This window comes from Lepidochelys kempii, chromosome 3 (genome assembly GCF_965140285.1).
Source record: "Lepidochelys kempii isolate rLepKem1 chromosome 3, rLepKem1.hap1, whole genome shotgun sequence".
NCBI classification, from domain to species: Eukaryota; Metazoa; Chordata; order Testudines; family Cheloniidae; genus Lepidochelys; species Lepidochelys kempii.
This window is the reverse complement of record NC_136382.1, coordinates 118,464,268-118,486,681: the sequence shown is the minus strand read 5'-3', so window position 1 is coordinate 118,486,681 and position 22,414 is coordinate 118,464,268. Positions and strand designations below refer to the sequence as shown.

General features: G+C 38.4%; 1 protein-coding gene across 2 annotated transcripts in view; it reads right to left on the bottom strand.

Annotated features, from left to right (window-relative positions):
- Positions 1-20,507, bottom strand: part of SCAF8 (SR-related CTD associated factor 8) — a 135,833-nt gene extending 115,326 nt beyond the window's left edge. Inside the window, exon 1 of one of the 2 annotated variants that reach the window (XM_073337718.2) lies at positions 19,973-20,507. In XM_073337718.2, the coding sequence (XP_073193819.2) occupies positions 19,973-20,002 (30 nt within the window). In that variant the 5' untranslated portion in view covers positions 20,003-20,507. The remainder of the gene's footprint in view (positions 1-19,972) is intronic. The other variant, XM_073337716.2, reaches the window with a different exon arrangement.
- Between the last annotated feature and the right edge of the window lie 1,907 nt (positions 20,508-22,414).

The following is a 22,414-nucleotide window of genomic DNA, read 5'->3' as shown; positions in this document are numbered from 1 at the left end:
AGAGGGATAATGTAACCAGCGGCCACTTTAATCTTTACTACAGAGGTGTCCTAACTTACATAGCAGCCTTCCTAAATGGTTGTTGGCAGCATGTGTGATCTTAGTTATATTTATGCCACGCTGAGATATTGTGCCATCAACACACAACTGGAAATGCTGCTCCAACTGTTCTACTCAGACAGCACAGTTCTCTGTTATGTTGCTCTAACTGCCCAGCTTGGATGCAGGTTCAGTCCTAAGACTCTTGGCAAGTCTCCAGCGTGGTGCTTCACTGGTCAAAGTTTAGTTGTTCTTGGCTAAAAGGTTAAAATGCATTCATGTCAAATATCTGGCCGCCAACAAATTATAGTCTACTGAACTATAGTATTAGTAGAAGGAAAAATAATTATCTTAATAGAAAAAAAACTATTAGATAGCTTTACTTCCAAGTCTTGAGAATGTCTTCTACTCTGATAACCTCTAAGAATCAGTCTTTTCCTTAGAAACAATACATTTTACAACTTCTCTCTCTTGAATTCATACCCATAACCAGGGTTATGATTTTTTTTTTAAAAAATGGATTTTTTTAAATTTAAAATCAGATTTTTTTTTTATAAAATGCTTTTTGAGGAAAAACCGGTCTAAAAATAGTTTTAATTAAGATATCTTTGAGCTATAATGTATCTCATAATGGAATAGGGATTATAAATTATAATTCTATAGTATGAGGCAATATATTCAAGTAATGTTTAAGGAAAGTTTTTTAAATGAGTTCCAACAGTTCACAGATTAAGGACCCAATCTTATGAGGTTCCAGGGGCTTCTGTATAGAGTTAGGTTAATCTTTCTAGCTACCCAATGGGATTCAGTGCTCAGTTTAGAAGATACCATCAGAGAAGCTTAGTTTTGAAGTTCTCAAACTGTGGATTTGTGTCTCCAGAGATAACATACTTATTAACAGCAAAAATGTTTATAAATAAATAAATAAATAAATAAAATATAGAGGTGAGAAATAACAGACCTCAACCCTATTGTCCCTCTGCAAATTTGTGTACACAGAGTCAAACCCTTACCTCCCTCTGAAAGTGCAAAGTTTCAAAAATGTTCGATGAACAGAAGATTGTTGGGGGCAGAATAGATCTGGACAAGGAGAAGAAGTCTGGAGATAAATGTGAGCAGGGAAGGACAGGCAGTAGAAACAACAGTGAAACTGTTTGAGCGGCATATGCCAGAAGTCTTGAGGTCTTTGAGTGTAGCCTTCACTGATTTGAGATCTACCATACTATTCTCTCACTAGAAAGGAAAACCTATAATGGCAGCAGGCCGTTAAGAGAGACCCAGTTTGGGAATATTTTAATGAAGTTCCTCTACCTGTGGGTAAGACAGGCATATGTGCAAAATGTAAACAGTGCAACAAAGAAATGCAAGGTCTGGGTTGCCTGAATGAAACAACATCATGAGAAGTGTTCCTTCTCAGGAGGAAGCTGCATTGAAGATGATGAAAGGAACATGTCTGAACATGCAGGATCTTCAGGTTGGTAAACATTTTTATTTCATACTTCTTTCTTAAGGACTGTCTGTCTTCCTTCTGGACTATTCTTGAATTCTTATGTTTGAGCAAAAAAATATAGTTGTTACTCTAAGGTACTATCATTTTAGATGCAGCTGTGATAAAAAATAAATAGCTGAAATAGGCAGATCTTCCTTTTACAATTTCACCTTTAAAGTAGTACCGAGTGTCAGTTAATGCAATGAGTAATACTAAATGAGCAGTATGGTAACAATAATTAAAATGACTGCATTGACTTATTTTGTTTAGGAGAATCCATCCTCAACATACAGGATTCTGAAGACTATCCACCTTCAAGGTCACCATCATTTTCTATCGTTCTAGAGTTATCTGCCAATGATAAAAAGAAAGAGGAGTACCTGTGGCACCTTAGAGACTAACATTTATTTGGGCATAATAAAAATTTCTTAGTCTCTAAAGTGCTACAATTACTTTTTTTTTTTTTGCTGATACACTCTAACACGGCTACCACTCTGAAACCTGCCAATGATAGTGTTTCAGTCACATCATGTATGTCATATAGCCACAGTATATCACCTGTTGCAAAAAGAAAAAAAAATCTATCATCCAGAAACAACCATAGATACATTTGTGATAAGAACCAGCAGATTACAAAAAGAGATAACTGATGAAAAAATTGCCCGGTTTGTTTATGCAACAAACTCTCCTTTCCATATGATTGAGAACCCACACTTCATTAACATGGTTCAGTCATTAAGACCAGAATACAGTCCACCCAACAGAGCAGATGTCGCAGGCAAATTATTGGATAAAGTGTACGAAAGAGAAATTGAGCAGTGTGCAAAAGATCTAGAGGGTGAAATTGTTAACCTGAGTCTTGATGGGTGAAGCAATGTCCACAATAATCCTGTTGTATGCGCTTGTGAGAAAACAGAAGAAGGGAATGTCTACCTTACAGAAACAATCGATACATCAGGAAATGCACACACAGCAGAATACTTACAGGAAGTAGCAGTAAAAAGCTATAACAAACTGAAAAAAAATTCAAATGTTTAGTACACAGCTTGGTCACAGACAATACTGCAAATGTATCCAAGATCAGAAGAAATTTAGAAAAGAGTCCCAAACTAATAATATACAGTTGCAGTGCTCATTTCATGCACCTCCTAGCCAAAGACTTCAGTGTTCCAGAAATAAGGCCTAATGTTGTTGAAATTGCAAAATACTTCCGTAACAACCACTTTGCAGCAGCTGCTCTGAAAAAAGTGGGAGGAACCCAGCTAACTCTCCCACAAGTTGTGCAGTGGAACTCAGTAGTGGACTGTTTTGAGCACTATATCAAGAACTGGCCTAATCTGATGAGAGTTTGTGAACAAAATCGTGAAAAAATAGATGGCATTGTCACAGCCAAAGTTCTCAACGATGGGCTTAAGAGAAATGTTGAACACATGCTGAGTACCATGAAGCCTATTTCCGCAGCCTTGAACAAACACAGGGAAATAGCTGTTTTATTGCTGACGCTGTTGAAATTTGGAAGGAACTGAGTGAGATCTTAAAAAGAGAAATATGCAATGACAGAGTTAAATTACAAGCATTAAAAAATCGAATGTGACAAGCACTATCTCCAGCTCATTTTCTTGCAAATATTCTCAATACTCGGTAGCAAGGTCAAACCTTAACTGCTGAAAAAGAGGAGTTGGCAATGACATGGACATGCAGCAATCATCCCTCCATAATGCCAAATCTAATAAACTTCAGAGCTAAGGGTCAACCATTCAAGAAATATATGTTTGCTGATGATGTTGTAATTGAAAGAAAGTCACACCAGTGAACTGGTGGAAGTCACTTAAGCACTTAGATTCAGAGACTGTTGAAGTGATAACCTCACTTTTAACAGCAGTAGCTTCTTCTGCTGGTGTAGAAGGAATATTGTCTTCCTTTGGACCAATTCATCCCAAATTGAGAAATCGTTTGGGACCTGAAAAAGCAGGAAAGCTTGTTTTTCTTTTCCAGATTATGAACACACAGGAAAATGAAGGTGAAGACGACTGAGTTAGTGGCAGAAGCCAATATTTTAAGTTTCTCACGTTGACCTGGCTGACACAGTCGATTTAATTTTTGTTTTTAATATTTCATTTAACTATTTTAGTTAAAAACAATTTTAACAAAAACAATTTTAACAAAAACAAACCTGATTTTAAAAAACTTGAATGTTTAATTGCTTGTTTTGTTAAAATATTATATGTTTGCTGTTGAAGAAAAAAAAAACCAGAATACATAACGTTGTTTTAGTTAAATAAAACAATTTAAATGTCTGTCTGGTGATGTTCTCCTCCTAATACAGGATGGCAAGAAAATCCTTCAAATATTAATGATTAACCTGTTGAATTGGAGATAGTTCACCTCCCAATGACTTCATAAATATCCGCTTCAATTACCTCCGGTAAATTAAATAACCAAACAATCATTCATTTTCTGATATAGCTGTAAAACTAATCTGAAAAGTTTTCAAAAATAAATCACTTCAAAAATGTATAGTGTGTACCTTCTAAAAATGAAACGTACCGCTATCTCTGAGTTGTGAAGAATATGTATTAAGGTTATAATAACCAATAAGAATGCAGTTTTATGTAGAAATCCATGACTAAATCGAGTCTTCCTGACTAGTGATTTAAATCAATTTAAATTTAAATCAAATCCACCCTGCCCACAACTCTGGTCAACTGCCTTTGACTTTACTGACAACAGATAAATTGTTACCTATTCTATGTTGTATTTTACTTAATAGGCAAATAAGTTAATCTTATTTTTCTATATAATGATATTTATGTGTCATTAAAACCATAGCTTTTCCATGTAAAAAAAAAGAATACTAAATAGACGCTACTTGTGAAAATATTGGCCTTTCCATTTTGACTCAAGCTTTTGAGATGTCATGCTGAAAAACTTTTCAATTTTTGTGGCTTCCACAAAACTGACAAGAATCGGATCAATTTTAGTTTAGGTGTTTCTTGAGAAAGCAGCACAGGAAAGCAATGAGCACGATCACCGTGTAGGACTAAAAATGGAACATGAAGGAGGAGTAGAATAATGGGAACCCCCTCACCATATATCACCAACCCAGCTGGATTCCTGGTAATTGGCTACTGGAACCTTAGCCCCCACCTGACACTAAACCATAGGCCAGGATACTCATGCCCCAGCCCTTACACTCTTTTATGCAATTGTTGGGACGTATGACAATGGACAGAGTTTGAGTGGTAGCCTTGAAGAGGAGAAATAACAGTTTCAAATTCAAACTAATTCAAAGAATTCACACAATGTGTAATTAGACTAAAGAACTCACCTCCACAGGAAGTCATTGATACCAAGAATTTAGAAATATTCAAAATGGGATTAGACATTTATATGGAAAACAAGAATACCCTAAGTTACAGTTAACAGGAATAAAATTTTTGGAAGGCATATGCTTCAGGGCTTAAGCATGGAACCTCACGTCTGGCATAGATTATCCCACATCTGCCTACTTCACGGTTCTTACATATTCCTCTGAAGTTATCTGGTGTTGACCATTGATCCACTATGGCAATTCCTACAACTTATTTTAAATTACATATCATATTTAAAAAGTTTATGTGCAGAAGCCCAAATTAGCACTTGTTAGGCATATGATGTATGGCACTAGGCCGCTAAAAGGATTAATTTCTTGCATATTTCAACACTCCTGGAAAAAATCACACCCATTTATATGAACAGATGAAAATCACTTCTTCTCTGGTGTTTCAACACACATGTAGCTGGTAAGAAATATGAATGGAGCCAAGAAACCTCATGGTCAGTCAGTGCTTTTTAATATTTTTCTAGCAAACTTCTACTAAGTGTAACACTGCATATATGTGCAGAGATTCTTTTTTCCCCCCTAGAGAAGAATAAGTTGCCAAACATATGTCTTGAAAAGTCCACTCATCTACTCCCCAATGATTGGTGGGGATTAGACCATTAATGCCTGAAGAATTAAAGCTTTCATTTAAAAAAAAAAATTGAAGTGCCAAGTCATTATGGCTGCAAAGATAACCTTCCAAATATGAAACAATGAAGTGATGTATTCTCAAATCTTCAGACAGCACCAGTGCCTCTGTTACTATCAGCAGCAGAGTGAAGTTAACAAGACACCAATTATCTGTTTTTATTCGGATCTGTGTGCGCACGGCAGTGAAATTTTAAGTCATGTCAATTTCATTCTGTTGCTGCTGTTTGAGAACATAATAAGCAACACCCAGAAACTGGAGCCATTTGCAGATGAGAACTATTTCCCCATCCGCACAAAGGCTGTTCATGTTCATAATTTGATATAAAATCCATATCAAACACTATATACTGAATATTAAGTAGATGTTTTTCTTTTTAGCTGTGCGTTTAATTCCATCTGAAAGTACATGATTTAAAAACTGAGAAACATGTCTCATTATATATACTCCTTGCATTTCAGCCCGTCCCTGCTTTTATCTTATTTCATACTTTTCTTTTTAAATGTAAGATCAGAATCCACATTTTAACTGACTGTGTGTGGGATGTGGAATAGGACAGATAAGATATAGAGCAGAGGTTCCCAAACAGTGGTAGGCAAGATATCTCTCAGGGATATGTGGTAGAAATTGTGTAACGGTGGATTTGCTTATTAATTATTTTATTTATTGCATTTTCATAATAGGCTACTCAGACAAAGCTTTAGAACTCTGTGGGAATTTGTCATATAAAATACAGAAGCTAATTTACTTAAAGATGTACCAGTAAGACCACAGATACACAGAGACATTGACATACAGAGCCCTCACCTCCAATCACCATATAGCACGGGTTCAGATGCCCAGTAACTGTCCAATCTAACTGAGCTCAGAACTTAGTCAAGGGGTTTTTTCAGTTGTATATGTCTCACTATAACTTTGTCTGTACATAAACAGTGAAATGTGGACTGATGGCTAAAAACAGGTAGTGTTAAGAACAAGACAATGTATCAGTGATGAGAAGGGTAGGGGTACGTAGGTAGCTGAAGATCTGCAAAGGGGTACCCAATAAGAAAAGTTTGGGAACCTTTGATGTAGTGCTTGTAAGCCACTCTCCAACCTTTCAGGCAGCATGAGACGAGATCAAGGTGGTTTGGCAGCTTCCCCCCTGGATCTTTTTGACCATGCATTTCTAACGCCATATTTTTTAAAGTAGCAGCATGAACTCTGGTTCACACAGCTTCAAAGAGTGTGGATTATTTATTTGAATGTGCAATGCAGTGATTGCATGTTCATATTAACTGCACCAGGACAGTTCAGGGTGATCTGATCAAAATCAAGGCAATTTAAATGATCAATTTTAATCATTCATAGATTTTTAAGGCCAGAAAGGACCATTAGATCATCTAATCTGATCTCCTATATCTCACAGGCCACAGATTTTTACCCAGTTACTTCTGTATTGAGCTCAATAACTTGTGTTTGGCTAAAGAATATCTTCCAAAAAGGCACAGGAGAACGCACTATTTACTTGGTAGTTTGGTTCAATGGTTAATCAAACTCACTGTTGAAAATGAATGCCTGATTTCTAATTAGAATTTGCTTGGCTTCAATTTGCAGCCATTGGCTTTTGTTATACCTTTCTCTGTTAGATTTCAGACCACATTAGTAACCAGTATTTTCTCCCCACACTGTAATCAAGTCACCGCTCAATCTCCTTTTTTGATAAACTAAATAGATTAAGCTCAACTCTCTCGCTGTAAGGCGTTTATCCCAGACCTCAAATAGTTCTCGTGGCTCATTTCTGCATCCTCTCCAATTTTTCAACATAAATTTCAAAATGTGGACATGAGAACTATGTACAGTATTCGATCATCAGCCTCACCAATGCCATATATAGCGAGAAAATAATCTCCCTACATCCAAGGCTCACACTAAACCTTTTTTGCTACAGCATTGCACTGGGAACTCATGTTCAGATCATGCTCAAAATGAGTTGCTTTCTCAGTACGACTCCTAAATCCTTTTCAGAGTTACTGTTTTCTAGGATACGGTCCCCCATTCTGTAGGGACAGTCTACAGTCTTTGTTCCTAGATTGGGGCTGTCAATTAATCACAGTTAACGCAAGCAATTAATGCAAAACAAATTAACTTGGTTAAAAAATAGTCATGACTAATCGCAGTTTTAATTGCACTGTGAAACAAACAACAGAATACCAATTTAAATTTATTATAAATATTTTTAGATTATTTTTGCGTTTTCAGGTATGTTGATTTCAATTACAACACAGAATACAAAGTGTATGGCGCTCACTTTATATTATTTTTTATTACAAATATTTGCACTGGAAAAAAAGAAACAAAATAAATGCTATTTTTCAATTCACCTCATACAAGAACTATAGTGCAATCTCTACTTTAAAAGTTCAACTTACAAATGTAGAATTATTTTTTTCATAACTGCACTCAAAAACAAAACAATGTAAAACTCTTACTCCCAGGGGAATTCTGTGCCACTGTGTGCCTGCATAATTAATGAGGAGTGCATATCTTAAATTTTTTGCACAGGTAAAAAGCTTCTGCCAGAAAGTTGCTGCAGTTCCACCTTTTGCCCACCAGAAGGCGCTGTGGCGATAGAACAGAACAGCAGCTCCTGGCCAACTAGGGAAGAGACAGATAGCATGGGGCTGCTGGGGGGGGGGGGGTGTCAGACAGAGGTTTCATAAGGGCTAGTGGGGAAGGACAAACTGGGGCAGGATCTGAATAGGAGTGGAGGTGCAGGGTCACACTGGGACAGGGAAGGAGGTGCAGGGCTACATAGGGATAGGGGATGGCTGAGTGGGGGCAGAGACACACACGGGGACAGAGGGAGGATGCAGGGCCACATGGGGATGGGGGAGTGGGTGAGGGACACATGTGGACAGGAGGTGCAAGGACACATGAGGGTGCAGGAACACATGGAGACAGGGGCAGATGTGCCTGACTGAATGTGAGAGGCTAGGGGTCAGCCACAGCCTGCATGGGGAAAGCTCCCTAATAATCCCTTCCCGCCCCCAAAGAACCTTTTCCATACCTTTCCTACCCAACCCTACAACCCTCCAATTTCACACCCAGGCTCCTTCCCAGCAATTACTTCTCTCTCCCACAGCTCCTCCATTACCCCTGACTCCCCCAAACCTTTGCACTGCTTCTGAGGTATGCGGGAAATACAATTTTGTATTATAGTTTAAATGTATTATTACTCAGAGTTCTGTATTAATACGCCTAATAAGGAATCTGTTTGTCAAAAAATATTTCCTGAATCTTTTTTGTTGCCTATATTGTTACAGACATACTTGCCGACAGGTATTTTGAAATAAATGACCAAAAATAACAAATTTGTGTGATTATATTGACAAAATATGCAGAATCTGAAAATATTGTGCGCAGAATTTTTAATTTTTTGGCGCAGAATTCCCCCAGGAGTAAACTCTAGAACCTACAGGTCCACTTAGTCCTACTTTTTGTTCAACCAATCATTAAAGCAAACTAGTTTGTTTACATTTATGGGAGATAATGCTGCCTGCATCTTATTTACGTCACCTGATAGTGAGAACAGGCGCTTGCAGGGTACTGTTGTAGCCAGCGTTGCAAGGTATTTATGTTCCAAATATGCTAAACATTCATATATTCCTTCATGCTTCGACTTGTATGCTCTAAAGTTTCATATTGTTTAGTTTTTGAGTGCAATTATGTAAAAAAAATTCTTCATTTCTAAGTTGCACTTTCACAATAAAGAGATTCCACTACGGTAAATGTATGTGGTGAACTGACAAATACTATTTCTTTTACCCTTTTTACAGTGCAAATATTTGTAATTAAACATAATATAGTGAGCAACATACCACTTTGTATTCTGTGCTGTAACTGAAATCAATATATTTGAAAACGTTGAAAAACATCCAAAATACTTATAATAAATTTAAATTGGTATTTTATCATTGTTTAACAATGCAATTAAAACTGTGATTAATCGCAATTTTTTTAATCTCACAATTGCAATTTTTTTAATAGTTTGACAGTTCTGTCCTAGATGTTGTCCTGGTATTAGTCGGTGTTAAAAAACATTGTTTGAATGAGCCAAGCTTATCAAGCGATCCAAATCACTCCGACTGCCTTTTCCTCATTATTTTGTATCACTATCTTTGATTCATCCACAGAATTTATTATCCATAGTTTTTTTATTAAAATAAAAAATACCATTGATAAAAATGTTGAGTAGCATCTGGCCTGTTATTAATCCCTGTGAACTCTTACTAGAAACATCCCCATTCATTGATGATCCCCCCCATTAATAACTCTCTTTGAGATCTCTGTTAGCTAGTTCTCAATCCTTTGAACTTGTGCTTTGATATTATATAGTGTTCATTTTTAATCATAAAGTTATGTGGTACTAAGCCAAACTCTTTACAACAGTCTAAGTATATTACATCTAACTGATAATCTCATCAAAAAATGAAGTCAGGTTCATTTGACAAAATCTACTTTCCAAAAAATCATGTTAGCTGTCATTAATTGTACTCTCATCTTTTCATTCTTTATAGATTGAATCCTATATCGTCATTTCCATTATTTTGCATGGGACTGATGTCTAGCTAATTGCCCCATAAATGCTTGGGTCATCCCATGTGCCCTTTTTGAATACTGGCACATTAAGCACTCTTCTAATCTTCTGGAATTTACTTTGTATTCCAAGATTCATTAAAAATTATCAGCAGGCCAGATATCTCCCCACCCAACTCTTTTAGGGCTCCTGGGTTCAAGTTACCCATGCCTGCTGATTTTAAAATGTTTATCCCTACTAGATGCAGTTTGACATCCTCATTTCATTACAAATGGAGGATCCTGATTTAAATCAACAATTTAAAAGACTAATTTTAAGCAATATTTACAGTGGTGTTGTCAGTCTACAGTAAGAGTTTTCACTGGTGCAGCTACACCACTGTATGATCATGAATGACTGAAATATCCTGTACATACAATGCCCAAGCCAGTTAAATATCTTATTTTTAATTACTTGACAATAGCAAACATCAGAACTGCTTCCTTCTGATTTAGCATCACAAACATACTCTTTATGGAATGACCCAGTAAATGGCAAACAGATTTTTTTTTAAAAGGCCACAAAAAAAGCCAAAGTTAGAGATTTACACATTTTGAACTTCGTTAAAAATGGATGTTAGTTTCCAAGACAGGAAATGGTATAATATATTGATGCTATTTTAAAAACTAATTAATAATGCATTTTTAACATCTCCTCCCTGGGGGCTCAGAAATCTGAATTTTACACTTCTTGGTTTCTGTTATAGTGAATGACATCACAAATACAATACTTAGAAAAAAAAAAGTGAAGTTCAGATTTCTTAAGATCTTGATATGGTAACTATCTCAAGTTTTATTAAAATTAGGAATGTATTAAATATCCAATTAGGAAAAAACAAATATATCTAATATTTTGTTGATATTTATGTCCATAAAGATTTAAAAATAAACAAAGAGTATGAAAACCAAACACAACGAGGTGGATAGGTAACGGGCAACATTTTACAGGGCGTTAATTCTGATATAGTATCATGGGAATACTGCAATTCTTTCCTCCTTTCGTCTCCTCCACATTTTGTAAGTTCTTCTATTAGAACTTTTTCTTCCTTGATCAGCCGCACTAGCAAAGACCAAGTGCATATCTTCTCCTGAACATCAGAACTAATTCAGCAGCAGCTGAGGCCCATACTGGTTCATGCACAGGACACTTTGTCTGGTGCAGCAGAAGCTGTTAAATAAAACTGTAGAATTATATCAGATTAACTCTGCCGTCCTGCATGTGCTACTGGAAAAGCATTGCACGCAGAAGAAAACAGCACAGAAGCAATTCAGGAGTAAGGGGAAGAAATGGGGAAGAAATACACAGAGCAAAAGGAGAACACACCTACAATTACTATCAAACTTCAGGACTGTGACACATGCACTGTGTTTTTGGATCTGTTTTCTCTGAAATGCATTTGTTCTAAATACATAATACTTTGCTTTATATGGGCTTTTTGATTACTGGATGTGATACCACTGTCATTGTTCTCAGAGAGAAAAACAGCAGATCCTGAACACAAATCAGACCTCCTGAGGTAATCATGGGTAGTACCAAGAGATGGCAGACCTAGACCAGGTCTGAGAGAGGAAGAATTGAACATTTACTATACCTTAAAGAAAAAATAGCTTTCCTCTCCCATCCCCCTGTGACAACCTGGGAAGTTTATCTGGAAAGTGGTCAAGTGCTAATGCGCCTTTGCTGCTGCTGTGGAGGCAGCAGAATGACATTTCCAAGAATCTGATCTGTGTAGCTACTGCTACCCTTGGTATTCTGAGCAGCAAGAGTGAAACTGATCAGATTCTTTACATTTCAGTTCACCTCAGATGAAAGTTATGGACAGCAGAGAGACAGACTGTCCTGGCCTATTGAAGGGGCACTCTGCAATGGGGTGAGAGAGATAAAAGATGTTCCTTTTCCACACCCACTACAACCAGCAGAGGACTGAGACTGATGAAACTCTAGACAACAGACACACAATCTTTCAACAATGAAATATACAAGAATTTAATTGGTTTCACTCTTCCTACTGATTATGGAGCAGTAGCTAAAATGATCAAAAACTTTAATCTCATTTTGCTACAAAAAACCGAGCACCTGCATCAGAGGAAAGCAAAAGGAGGGAGGCAAGGAAGAAAAGATAAAAAAGAGCTCAAAACACACTAAAGTTCGGAGAAAAAAGTGGAGTTCCTCTTTCGAGAAAGCAGAGGATGTAGAAGAGTGGTAAATTCATCTTTTCACAGTAGGCAGACTGAGGGGAGAAATGTGCAACTCCTTGCTTTCTCAGCAGCCAAGGAAGCATTCTCCAGATGTGCCTGATACTGCAAGTCAAAAGATGAAACTCTCCAGGAGGGTCTAAGGATAATGTCTTGGTGGGAAGTAAATCTGTTCCCTTCCCACACATAAAACTAGTTCTCAAAAGGCTCTGGGTTTATCTCTGCACATGGGCACCACTGGCTCCCCTTCCACGATACACTGTATCATTCCCTACTTAGTGCATTTTTCAAGCTCTAACTTTTAAGTTTCTTCACCATCACTTGGCTTCCATTTGTAAACAAGCTACCTCAGTGCTTTCTAGACTTCAGCATTAAATGTACAGAAAAGTTCAATTCATGATTTAAGTTTCCATAGTTTTATGTGCATTCATTCAGTTTTCTAGTGTACTATAGCTAAAAGACCATCCAAAAATAATATGACAGCTGCTTACTTCCACAGGTCAAGCTGGGACGTGATTTTTATCTTTCTAAAATTCTGGTGGGGGGAAGAGAGGGTCTGATTTTTTTTTTTTTTAATTGCAATAGCACTGCAGAAAACACGTGACTAGTCAAGGGGGCAGTGGAGGTGATGACAGAAGAAAGACTGCATCATATGAGAAAATTTATGGCAAAAGCAGGGGTCCTTAACATCTCCAACTAAAGCATGGAGAAAGCATTGCATCACTAAAAACCAAAAAAGCTAATAAAATACATGTTTAAAAAAACATACCTAGAGATTTATCAACAGTTACTGAACCAAAAATGCTATATACAGGCAACTGATTAACTAGCAAGTAATTAACAATTAATTTACTGTGTGAATTTTGTTGATGAATTTGAAAAATAATCATTATGGTGTGATAACTGCATTTCCTTCACCATCCCCCAGATTCTTACTTAGTGCTCCCTTTGGCCAAACCAAAGGCTGGTCAAGACTTCATCTTAAGATGATGAACTACATAAGGACTATCATTTTTATTGTTAATAAGTACTGGACCCTCAAAATTGAGGTCTTTTACATGATCATAATCATGATTCTTTTCCAAAAGCTCTATAAGAGACCGGGAGGTACATATAAAGGGACTTAGATGCACAGAATCTAAATTATCCAAAGCATGTGTGGGTCAAACACACTTCTAAACTTGGGACTGTAGGATCAATTGTTATTGAAAATATATTTTTAGGTAAAGATAATCAAAAAGACAGAACAGAGTCCATGCCATGATGCAACCAAACTATATGTTATGATTCCTTAATCTCATTATACTTTGCTTTAAATGCACCATTAGCCTGAAATCATTTAAGATAAATGAATCAGAACTATCTTCAGGTCTCATTCCTACCATTGAGTCTTTGACAATATTTATGGTTTCCTATTGTACATTTTTCTCCCCTTTAGCTGTATGGGGAAAAAAACAACACAAAACAACAGGGAAAACAGTGATACTATCTACAAAAAGCATTGACAAATGAAAAAAACAGTTCTGAAAAAACATCTAATATTTTTCAGTTTTCGTAATCTTATGTGTACTTGTAGTACCAGTACTTAAAACAATTCAAACGAGTGTAGTTTTTAAGTTAACAGTGTACTTTTCACATTAGCTCCTCCAATAATCAGTACAATACGATAGTAGACCAAGTGTTACAATCAACCACACTTTACGATTAGAAGTTAACCATTCCACAAATTGCCAGTGCAACAAGTGGAAGGCCAATTATCATGAAGGACAAGACGTTTTTAGAATTAATTTTCCAAAGCATCAAACATTCAACACCAATAGTTTTCGGTTTTGCTATAGCTACTCTTTTACACAATTTCAATACTACAGCCATCCTAAAGGAGCAGGGTGAGGGCTTGTAAATTCAAATTACTTACCCTTTAAAAAAAAAAGTGCTGAGAAAGGGTAAGCAACTTTTAATGATTTCCCCACCTGAAACAGACAAGCTTTGGGGATTATTTTTAATATAAAGAAAAACAAGCCAACAAAACCGCACCATGCGATTTTAGAAAGGGGAATAGAAAGAGATAAAGTCATAGCCATGTTTCTGTGTGTGCATACTAAGTTAGAGATGTTTACAAATGTTAAGTACAGAGATTCAAGACTTGGTTGTAGAACAAAGCAGAGTGGAGCAGAACCCTCTTTAGGGTTTTGCGGATATAGGCTTTAAAGTTAATTGATATTTAATGGAACACAACTTAAAAAAATCATACCTCTGTCTGAAATTTTTTTTACAATACTTAAGGTATCATCAAAAAAAGAGAAAAAATTAAACTGTTCCAGTTTATTTATATTCACATTTAACAGCAATTTATGAACATCCATTTTCATTTTTCTATGTAAGTTAGACCCCTATCCTGCAAATATAGACACACATGCAGAAGTTTTTTAACGTTAGTCCTACTGACTTACTAGGACTCTTAACTTGGGAAAAATTAACCACATGCTTGCTTAGTCAGTTCCCAATCTGTTCCCCCACATTCCTATAGATTTTTTTACTGAACAATAGAGGAGAAAGACATTTTAAAAGTAGGAGTATGTTATTGTAAAAGCACAAAAATTGCAGAGGAACTCAGGATCAAGTATAGTACCTGAAACTACTTTCCTCTAATAGTTGGAGAGTGACTAGGATTTCAGTTGATGGAGTCCCTTTAAAGTTGAACTTAAATAATATTTTTAAATAAATTTATAAATCAGTTTCTGATTATTATCCCTTTTGGTGCAGGAACCTTGTATGTGTGCTTGCCTCGAGTACATCTCAAATCTTGACTAACAAAATACTTCCCTAAACTTTAAATTATAAATGACAATATTTTAAAAATAAACTAAAAGCTTTTTTTTCTTCCAAAAGTTCTGGCTCTGAGACTTGTGTGTCCCAGAAGAAACATCAGTGCCACAACTGACACCCAAAGGAGAACAATCCTTTAAGCAGTAGTGATGTCAAATGAGATAGAGGACACAGATTATTGAAAATATGAAACTCAGCAAGAGAGAGGCAAACTGATTTTAAACTAAAACCTTGCAAAATGTTATTTTTCCATTGACATAAGCTATGAAAATTAACTTTGTTTGTAAAGTCTCATTAGCTATTTCATAATATCAAGGGTAGCCGAGCATGTTTTTTATGTAAATCGGTAAACTTCTAGGATTTTGCAAAGTTGTTTTAAATAATTGTGATACAAAAGTGTACTCTTCATTTAAATCTACACATGTATTCTAATGGAGATTTGGGATTTTAGAGCCTGCGAACACTTACTACTAGATGGTGCACTTACTATCACGAGTAGCCCCTCTAAAGATAATCCAACTACTCACAGTAGTAGGAATTACTCCCACTAGGAAAAGGAAAAGGTTTGCAGAAAAAGGCCTTCACCCTTAAAAACAAACAAAAGGGACAACAAAAGAAACCAAAAGAAAAATTTCTCTTGAATCAAATCAAATGTCATTGTTAACCACTTCAATGCTGAATGAAAAACCAGATACATGCAATGTAAGACCTTGTCCACTGTATGTATTGACCTTCCATTCATGTGAAGTCAAGTTAAACTATAAGCTTGCACAGCCGCTTTTCATTTTGGTTTTGGTTTGAGACCCAAATACAACTCCCTCCTCTGTGAGAGAAAAAAAAACAAAAACCACACAACTAAAAAGTGTTAGATCAGTGGACCTAATACTTTACATTTGTTTAAATGCTATTTCTGAGCTGTCACCTGAATTTAACCAGTAAGTTACATAAACATATATAAAGTTATTAACTGAATCCAAACTGCAGAAGTGAAAGCATTTCTGAGATCCTTCTACAAATTTAGCCCACACTATCAGCTGCCAATTTGCCTCTACTTTAAGTCAATATGACCAAAATAGAAATACATACCACAATGACTGGAAAATAAATAAATGTGACCTTAAAATATAAACATAAGTAAAATGCACTTTTTAAATGTGAAGTATAATAAATTTAACTAGTATATTAACACAAATATTAAGGAGTTAGGTGTTGAAAGAAATGCAGCACTGCTTACAGATTCAAAGTTCAAGTATTTTAGATATTCCTTATTAGTCTTCCCAAAAGTGTCTTCAAAACCAGTTATAAAGTGTATGATCTTTAGGCATAGGAAGTCAGTGATAAATTCTGCAGAGGGGAGGGGGGCCGAAGTCACAAATATTGCCAGAGAGGCATTGGTTATGTTCAAGGCCTCAATCATGCAAAGTGCTCTGCACCCATCTATAGTTCATTCCAAGGTTCAGAGCTTTGGTTAATACATTTTTAAATGCCCTTATCAGTGTTACCCAACACTCAATTATAAAACATAGTTTAAAATGTAACAGGAAAAAAACACTGAGCAACCCCCCAACACCAGTATCTGCTCACAAGAGAGGGGGGCAATTGATTTAAAATGTTGTGACTTGATCCTTCATTTCTTGGCCACCCAAAATTACGTTTTACATCAAAGGTTTTAAATTTAAAACCCACATGAGTCCGATGCCTTCCTTTTCTAAAAGAGTTCTCAATTTAAATCTTTATGAGTATAGACAGGAGCTTTGTGAAGCAAAGTCTCCATACTTGAGTATTCATTTGGCTGGCTGTGTAGAGCTTCTGTGTTTTTCAATATGAAATTGAAAACTTTTGCTCATATGTCCCAAGGGTGTTTGAGCAGAGATTCCAAATCAATGTGTTCTTACATGATGCTGTTCTTATGGCAACAATGCTCTTTCCCCATCCTACAAAACACACACATAGTCTGACTAAAAATTGAGTTGGAAATCAATTTTTAGTGTCCGATTTAAATTTCTCCCCAACCCTAATTGTCAAACTACTATTTCCTCCACTTAAGGTTCATTAAATTATGTAATGGGTAATATACTCATACAAATCCTCAGATGTATTTTGTTTGACTGTTTCTAACTATTTTTTCCCATATTCTCTAACTCAGTTGTCTCAACAGTTCCAGACTACTGTACCCCTTTCAGGAATCTAACTTGTCTTGCGTATCCCCAAGTTTAACCTTGCTTAAAAACCAGATATAAAAATACAAAAGCGTCACAGCACACTATTATTGAAAAATTGCTTACTTTAACATTTTTACCATATAATTATAAAATAAATCAACTGGAATATAAATACTACATTTACATTTCAGTGTACAGTATATAGAGCAGTATAAACAAGTCACTGTCTGTACAAAATTTTAGTTTGTACTGACTTCACTTGTGCTTTTTATGTAGCCTACTACAAAACTAGGCAAATATCTAGATGAGCTGATGTACCCCCGGAAGACCTCTGCACACCCCCAGGGGTGCACATACCCTTGGTTGAGAACCACTGATCTAACTACTTGGCAAAAAAATCTATATTCTAATTTTGGTTGGTAGTAATAATCTGCTGGGCACTCCATTCTACTATAAACCAAATTTAATTGTTACTTGTATTTAAAAAGTATCAAATTACTTCACTAAATAAACCCATACCTTTCCATACACCAGAAGACGACAGCCTCCCTGCTCTAATACAAGGGTAATCAGCAGTCAGATCCTGGCCAAATCTGTACCACCAGAGCAGTGGTTTGAGCATTGGCCTGCTAAACCCAGGGTTGTGAGTTCAATCCTTGAAGGTGCTGTTTAGTTGATCTGGGGCAAAAAATGGGGATTGGTCCTGCTTTGAGCAGGGGGTTGGACTAGATGATCTCCTGAGGTCCCTTCCAACCCTGATATTCTGTGATTCGAATGGACCCCAAAATCTTTTTATTTACTTATTATCATTAATTAATTTATTTTCTCTGGAGTCTGGACCTTCACAAAAAAAATTGACTATTCCTGCTCTAATATGTAGGTTTCATTGCAAACCACACCACTCTGAACAATTTAAAATAGTGGTTCTTGAACACGGATATGAGTACCTCTGGGGGTACACAGAGGTCTTCCACAGAGTACATCAGCTCACCTAAACATTTGCCTAATTTTACAACAGGCTACATAAAAAGCACTAACGAAGTCAGTACAAACTAAAATTTCATACAGACAATGACTTGTTTATACTGCTCTATATACTATACACAGAAATGTAAGTACAATATTTATATTCCAATCTATTTTATAATTATATGGTAAAAATTAGAAAGCAAGCAATTTTTCAATAATGGTGTGCGGTGAGACTTTATTTTTATATCTGATTTTGTAAATAGTTTTTAAGTGAGGTGAAACTTGGGGGGCAAGAAAGATCAGACGCCTGAAAGAGGTACAATAGTCTGGAAAGGTTGAGAGCCACTGATTTAAAAGACCATTACAAACACAAATTTTTTTCTTACATGTACATAAACAGGTATGGGAAATTACAGCTGTTTAACTACCTTTACTAGTTTTCATTTACCACATATCAGCTTTCAAATATGAATAATCAAATCTCCTGTTGGCCTCACAACAGGAAATCAAATTTCCCTCCTCATTACAAATGTAACTTTTTAACTTGACTATCTACTCCTGCAATGGCCAAGAGCAAAATAAGGTGACCCAGACTCTGATCCTGCACTTTAACAGCACATTTGGTTACTGGCCTCAAAGAAAAACTAGGATACTGCTTCAATATCTTTACTGGCAGGTGCAAATCTAGAGACCTTTTCTACCATTTCCAATGTAGATGATGTCTTGATATCCCACATAAGAGCTATGAAACAAAGATGGGGAAATATGTTCTTGGTTTAACTGCAGTAGAAATACCACTTTCAGCTACCAAGAAAACCCTCTGAATCTTCAGATTATTCCCTGATTAAAAATTAAATCCATTAAAGTGTCTAAGGCAGGGGTAGTCAATAGGTAGCCTGTGGGCCAAATCCAGACCACCAGATGCTTTTGAATGGACTACGAAATCTTTTTATTTACTTATTATCATTACTGTTAGGTTTTTTTTGTTATTTTCTCTGGAGTCTAGACCTTGATGAGACCTTGACCCTGAATTTGGACCTGGACAAAAAATAATTAACTACCCCTGATCTAAGAGGTGTTGAGGTGTGCGGATGTGTGTGTAACAACGGAAAGAAAGAGCGACAGAAAACATGAGAGCTTCAATGGAGGAGAGAGACCTGCATGGCCTGGAGAAACCAGTGGATTCCCTTCCCTCTTAGTACAACCCGCTTAACTTCGTGTGGTGGTGTGCTGTTAGACGCCGCCAACCATCCCCCCAGCTATAGAAAATAAATCCCGAGGAGAAATCTCCCTTCCATTCTCCCCATCCCACCTGCACATAGACCCTCCCCGTCCCTCTCCCCAAGACCCGTAGGCAAGGACGGGATTTCCGCGCTGCGCCCTCTCCCTGGCAGTGGCACGCCCCTGCCGTCAGACAGGGGGAGAAGCCCCGTCCTTCCTCCCCCGAGGCAGAGAGATTCCCCCCCCCGCCGCCGCCGCCACCACCACCACCGAGCGGGAAGCCCTTAGCCCACCCGAAACCGAGGAGGGACGATTCCTCCCGCGCTCCCCCAGGCACAGCCCCACAGGGGTGGCGGCCGGGCGAGTCGCGCACGCAGCGAAGGGAACCAGGCCCAGGGGCGCCTCCCGCTCGCCCGCTCCCATCCCCGGCAGCGGCTACTGACCTCGCTGTTAAAGGCTTTCACGGCCTCCATGTTGAGGCAGAGGCGGGGGCCGGGCGGCTCGTCTCCGCTGATGGCGGCTGGGCTGGGCCGGGGAGGGGGCTGGTGTCTCTCAGGGTCCGCCGGGCCTTCTCGCCATGGCGGGTGGCGCAGGGGCCGCGGGACCCGGGGCCCGCTCGTTGCCGTCTCCTCCCTGCTCCGCTCAGCCGCCTCGCGCCGCTTCCCGCCCTGCGCCGCCGGCTTCCCGGGCTCGGCCTGGCCGGGACGAGATGGAGGGAGACGGCGCAGCAGCTGCAGAGGCAGGCAGCGCGGGCACCAATATGGCGGACACACGGGCTCCAGGCAGCGCAGCTCGGGGGAGCCGAGAGCAGCGGAGGCGGCGGCCAGAGCGGCCCCTGGCGGTCGCGCGCGCACCAGCCCGGCCCTCGCAGAGCAGCGACCATCGAGGTGGTGTCCAGAACGTCGCTCTGGGTCCGCTCTAGCAAGAGCGCTTGCTCTTTTGGGGGTGTGCGCCTCCTGCAGCGGGAGGCTGAGTACTACGGCCAGAAAGAAGAGGGTCCGTCATCTCATGTTGCTGCCCAGGCAATTCGTTCTGTAGCCCCGCGGGTGTGATGGGAAAGCGGGGGGCTGGGGGTAAAGGGAAGGAGACAGAGCCCGGATTATTTCGTGTGAGGAGAAACTTAACTTCTCCCCCGACCCTTTAACATTTCCTATGGCGGCGCCCCATCCGTCGGCTGCATTCTCCGCACCACGTCCCTGCACGCTCCTCGGGGAGGGGAACACCGGGGGGAACACACTACCTAACCCCGAGACAAGGGGGAATTTTGGCCAAGAACAACCGAGCAAGAACTGCCTGCTGACGCCCTGGGATTGTAGATGGCTGCACCAGGCACACTGAGCTTTCATAGTATATCAGGGTTGGAAGGGACCTCAGGAGGTCGTCTAGTCCAACCCCCTGCTCAAAGCAGGACCAATCCCGCAATTTTTGCCCCAGATCCCTAAATAGCCTCCTATATTGAACTCACAACCCTGGGTTTAGCAGGCCAATGCTCAAACCACTGAGCTATCCCTCCCCCCAAATAGACCACACCCACCAGTTGCTGAGACCAAGCAGAAAAAGTCCAGTGCCTTTCCACAATGTTTTCACCACCACCACCACTTTTTGGCTTTCGCGATTAGAGGCTACTACTGCGAGTCATTTAGAGCCTCTGTTATACTACATCAAATTAGATTTATGTGTATTAGTGAATGATACAAGAGGGCATTTCATTCTGTACTTAAGGACTGAAATGTGGTCAGTGGGGAAGGAGGGAGAAAAATGTTTTATAAAACTGCAGAGGAGAATTGTTAAAGATCAAGATGAACTTTGAGGCAGAAACTGAGCTAAAATGATTGTAAAGTGAAATTGAGTTGCTAGTGCAACAATGATGTCATGAATGCATTTAAAAAGAGATAGTATCCTTTTCAGACAGCCCTTCCTTGAAACAATGCTAGTAGTCGCTAAAAAGAACATGAAAAAATCATTGAAGGATGAACAAAGTTGCAGTGTAGAGTGTCTGGGTACAGCATTTTAGTAGAATAGGACCCTTTTCCAATACAAAATAATAAAGTAAACCTTTTTTAAAAAAAAAAAAAAGCCCTGGCTAGGTCTGAGTCACTGTTCCCTCTAAGCTGTGCACATATGCGTGTACACAGATCCTAAACCCCATGCACACGGTGAAATTATAACCCTAAAAGTTTTACACTGTTAATGAATGATATTAAAATGTCAAAAGAAAAGGAGTACTTGTGGCACCTTAGAGACTAACCAATTTATTTGAGCATGAGCTTTCGTGAGCTACAGCTCACTTCATCAGATGTTTACCGTGGAAACTGCAGCAGACTTTATATACACACAGAAATCATGAAACAATACCTCCTCCCACCCCACTGTCCTGCTGGTAATAGCTTATCTAAAGTGATCAACAGGTGGGCCATTTCCATAACTTTAGATAAGCTATTACCAGCAGGACAGTGGGGTGGGAGGAGGTATTGTTTCATGATTTCTGTGTGTATATAAAGTCTGCTGCAGTTTCCACGGTAAACATCTGATGAAGTGAGCTGTAGCTCACGAAAGCTCATGCTCAAATAAATTGGTTAGTCTCTAAGGTGCCACAAGTACTCCTTTTCTTTTTGCGAATACAGACTAACACGGCTGTTCCTCTGAAACCTGTCATTAAAATGTCAATTTTTTATTTAATATACAACTTGGTAACTGAGGAGGCTGAGGTCACTTGTAGGTCTTATTGAGCTACTTTTTAAAACTGATTAGTATTTTAATTTGAGCTAGCAGCAGAAGGAAGATGACTAATCCTAGTACTTTAACTTCAAGTTTCTTCCTTGCATCAAGTAGATAAAGCTTTGCATATGTGGAAGGATTGCAGAAAAAGAATACTGACTAGAATT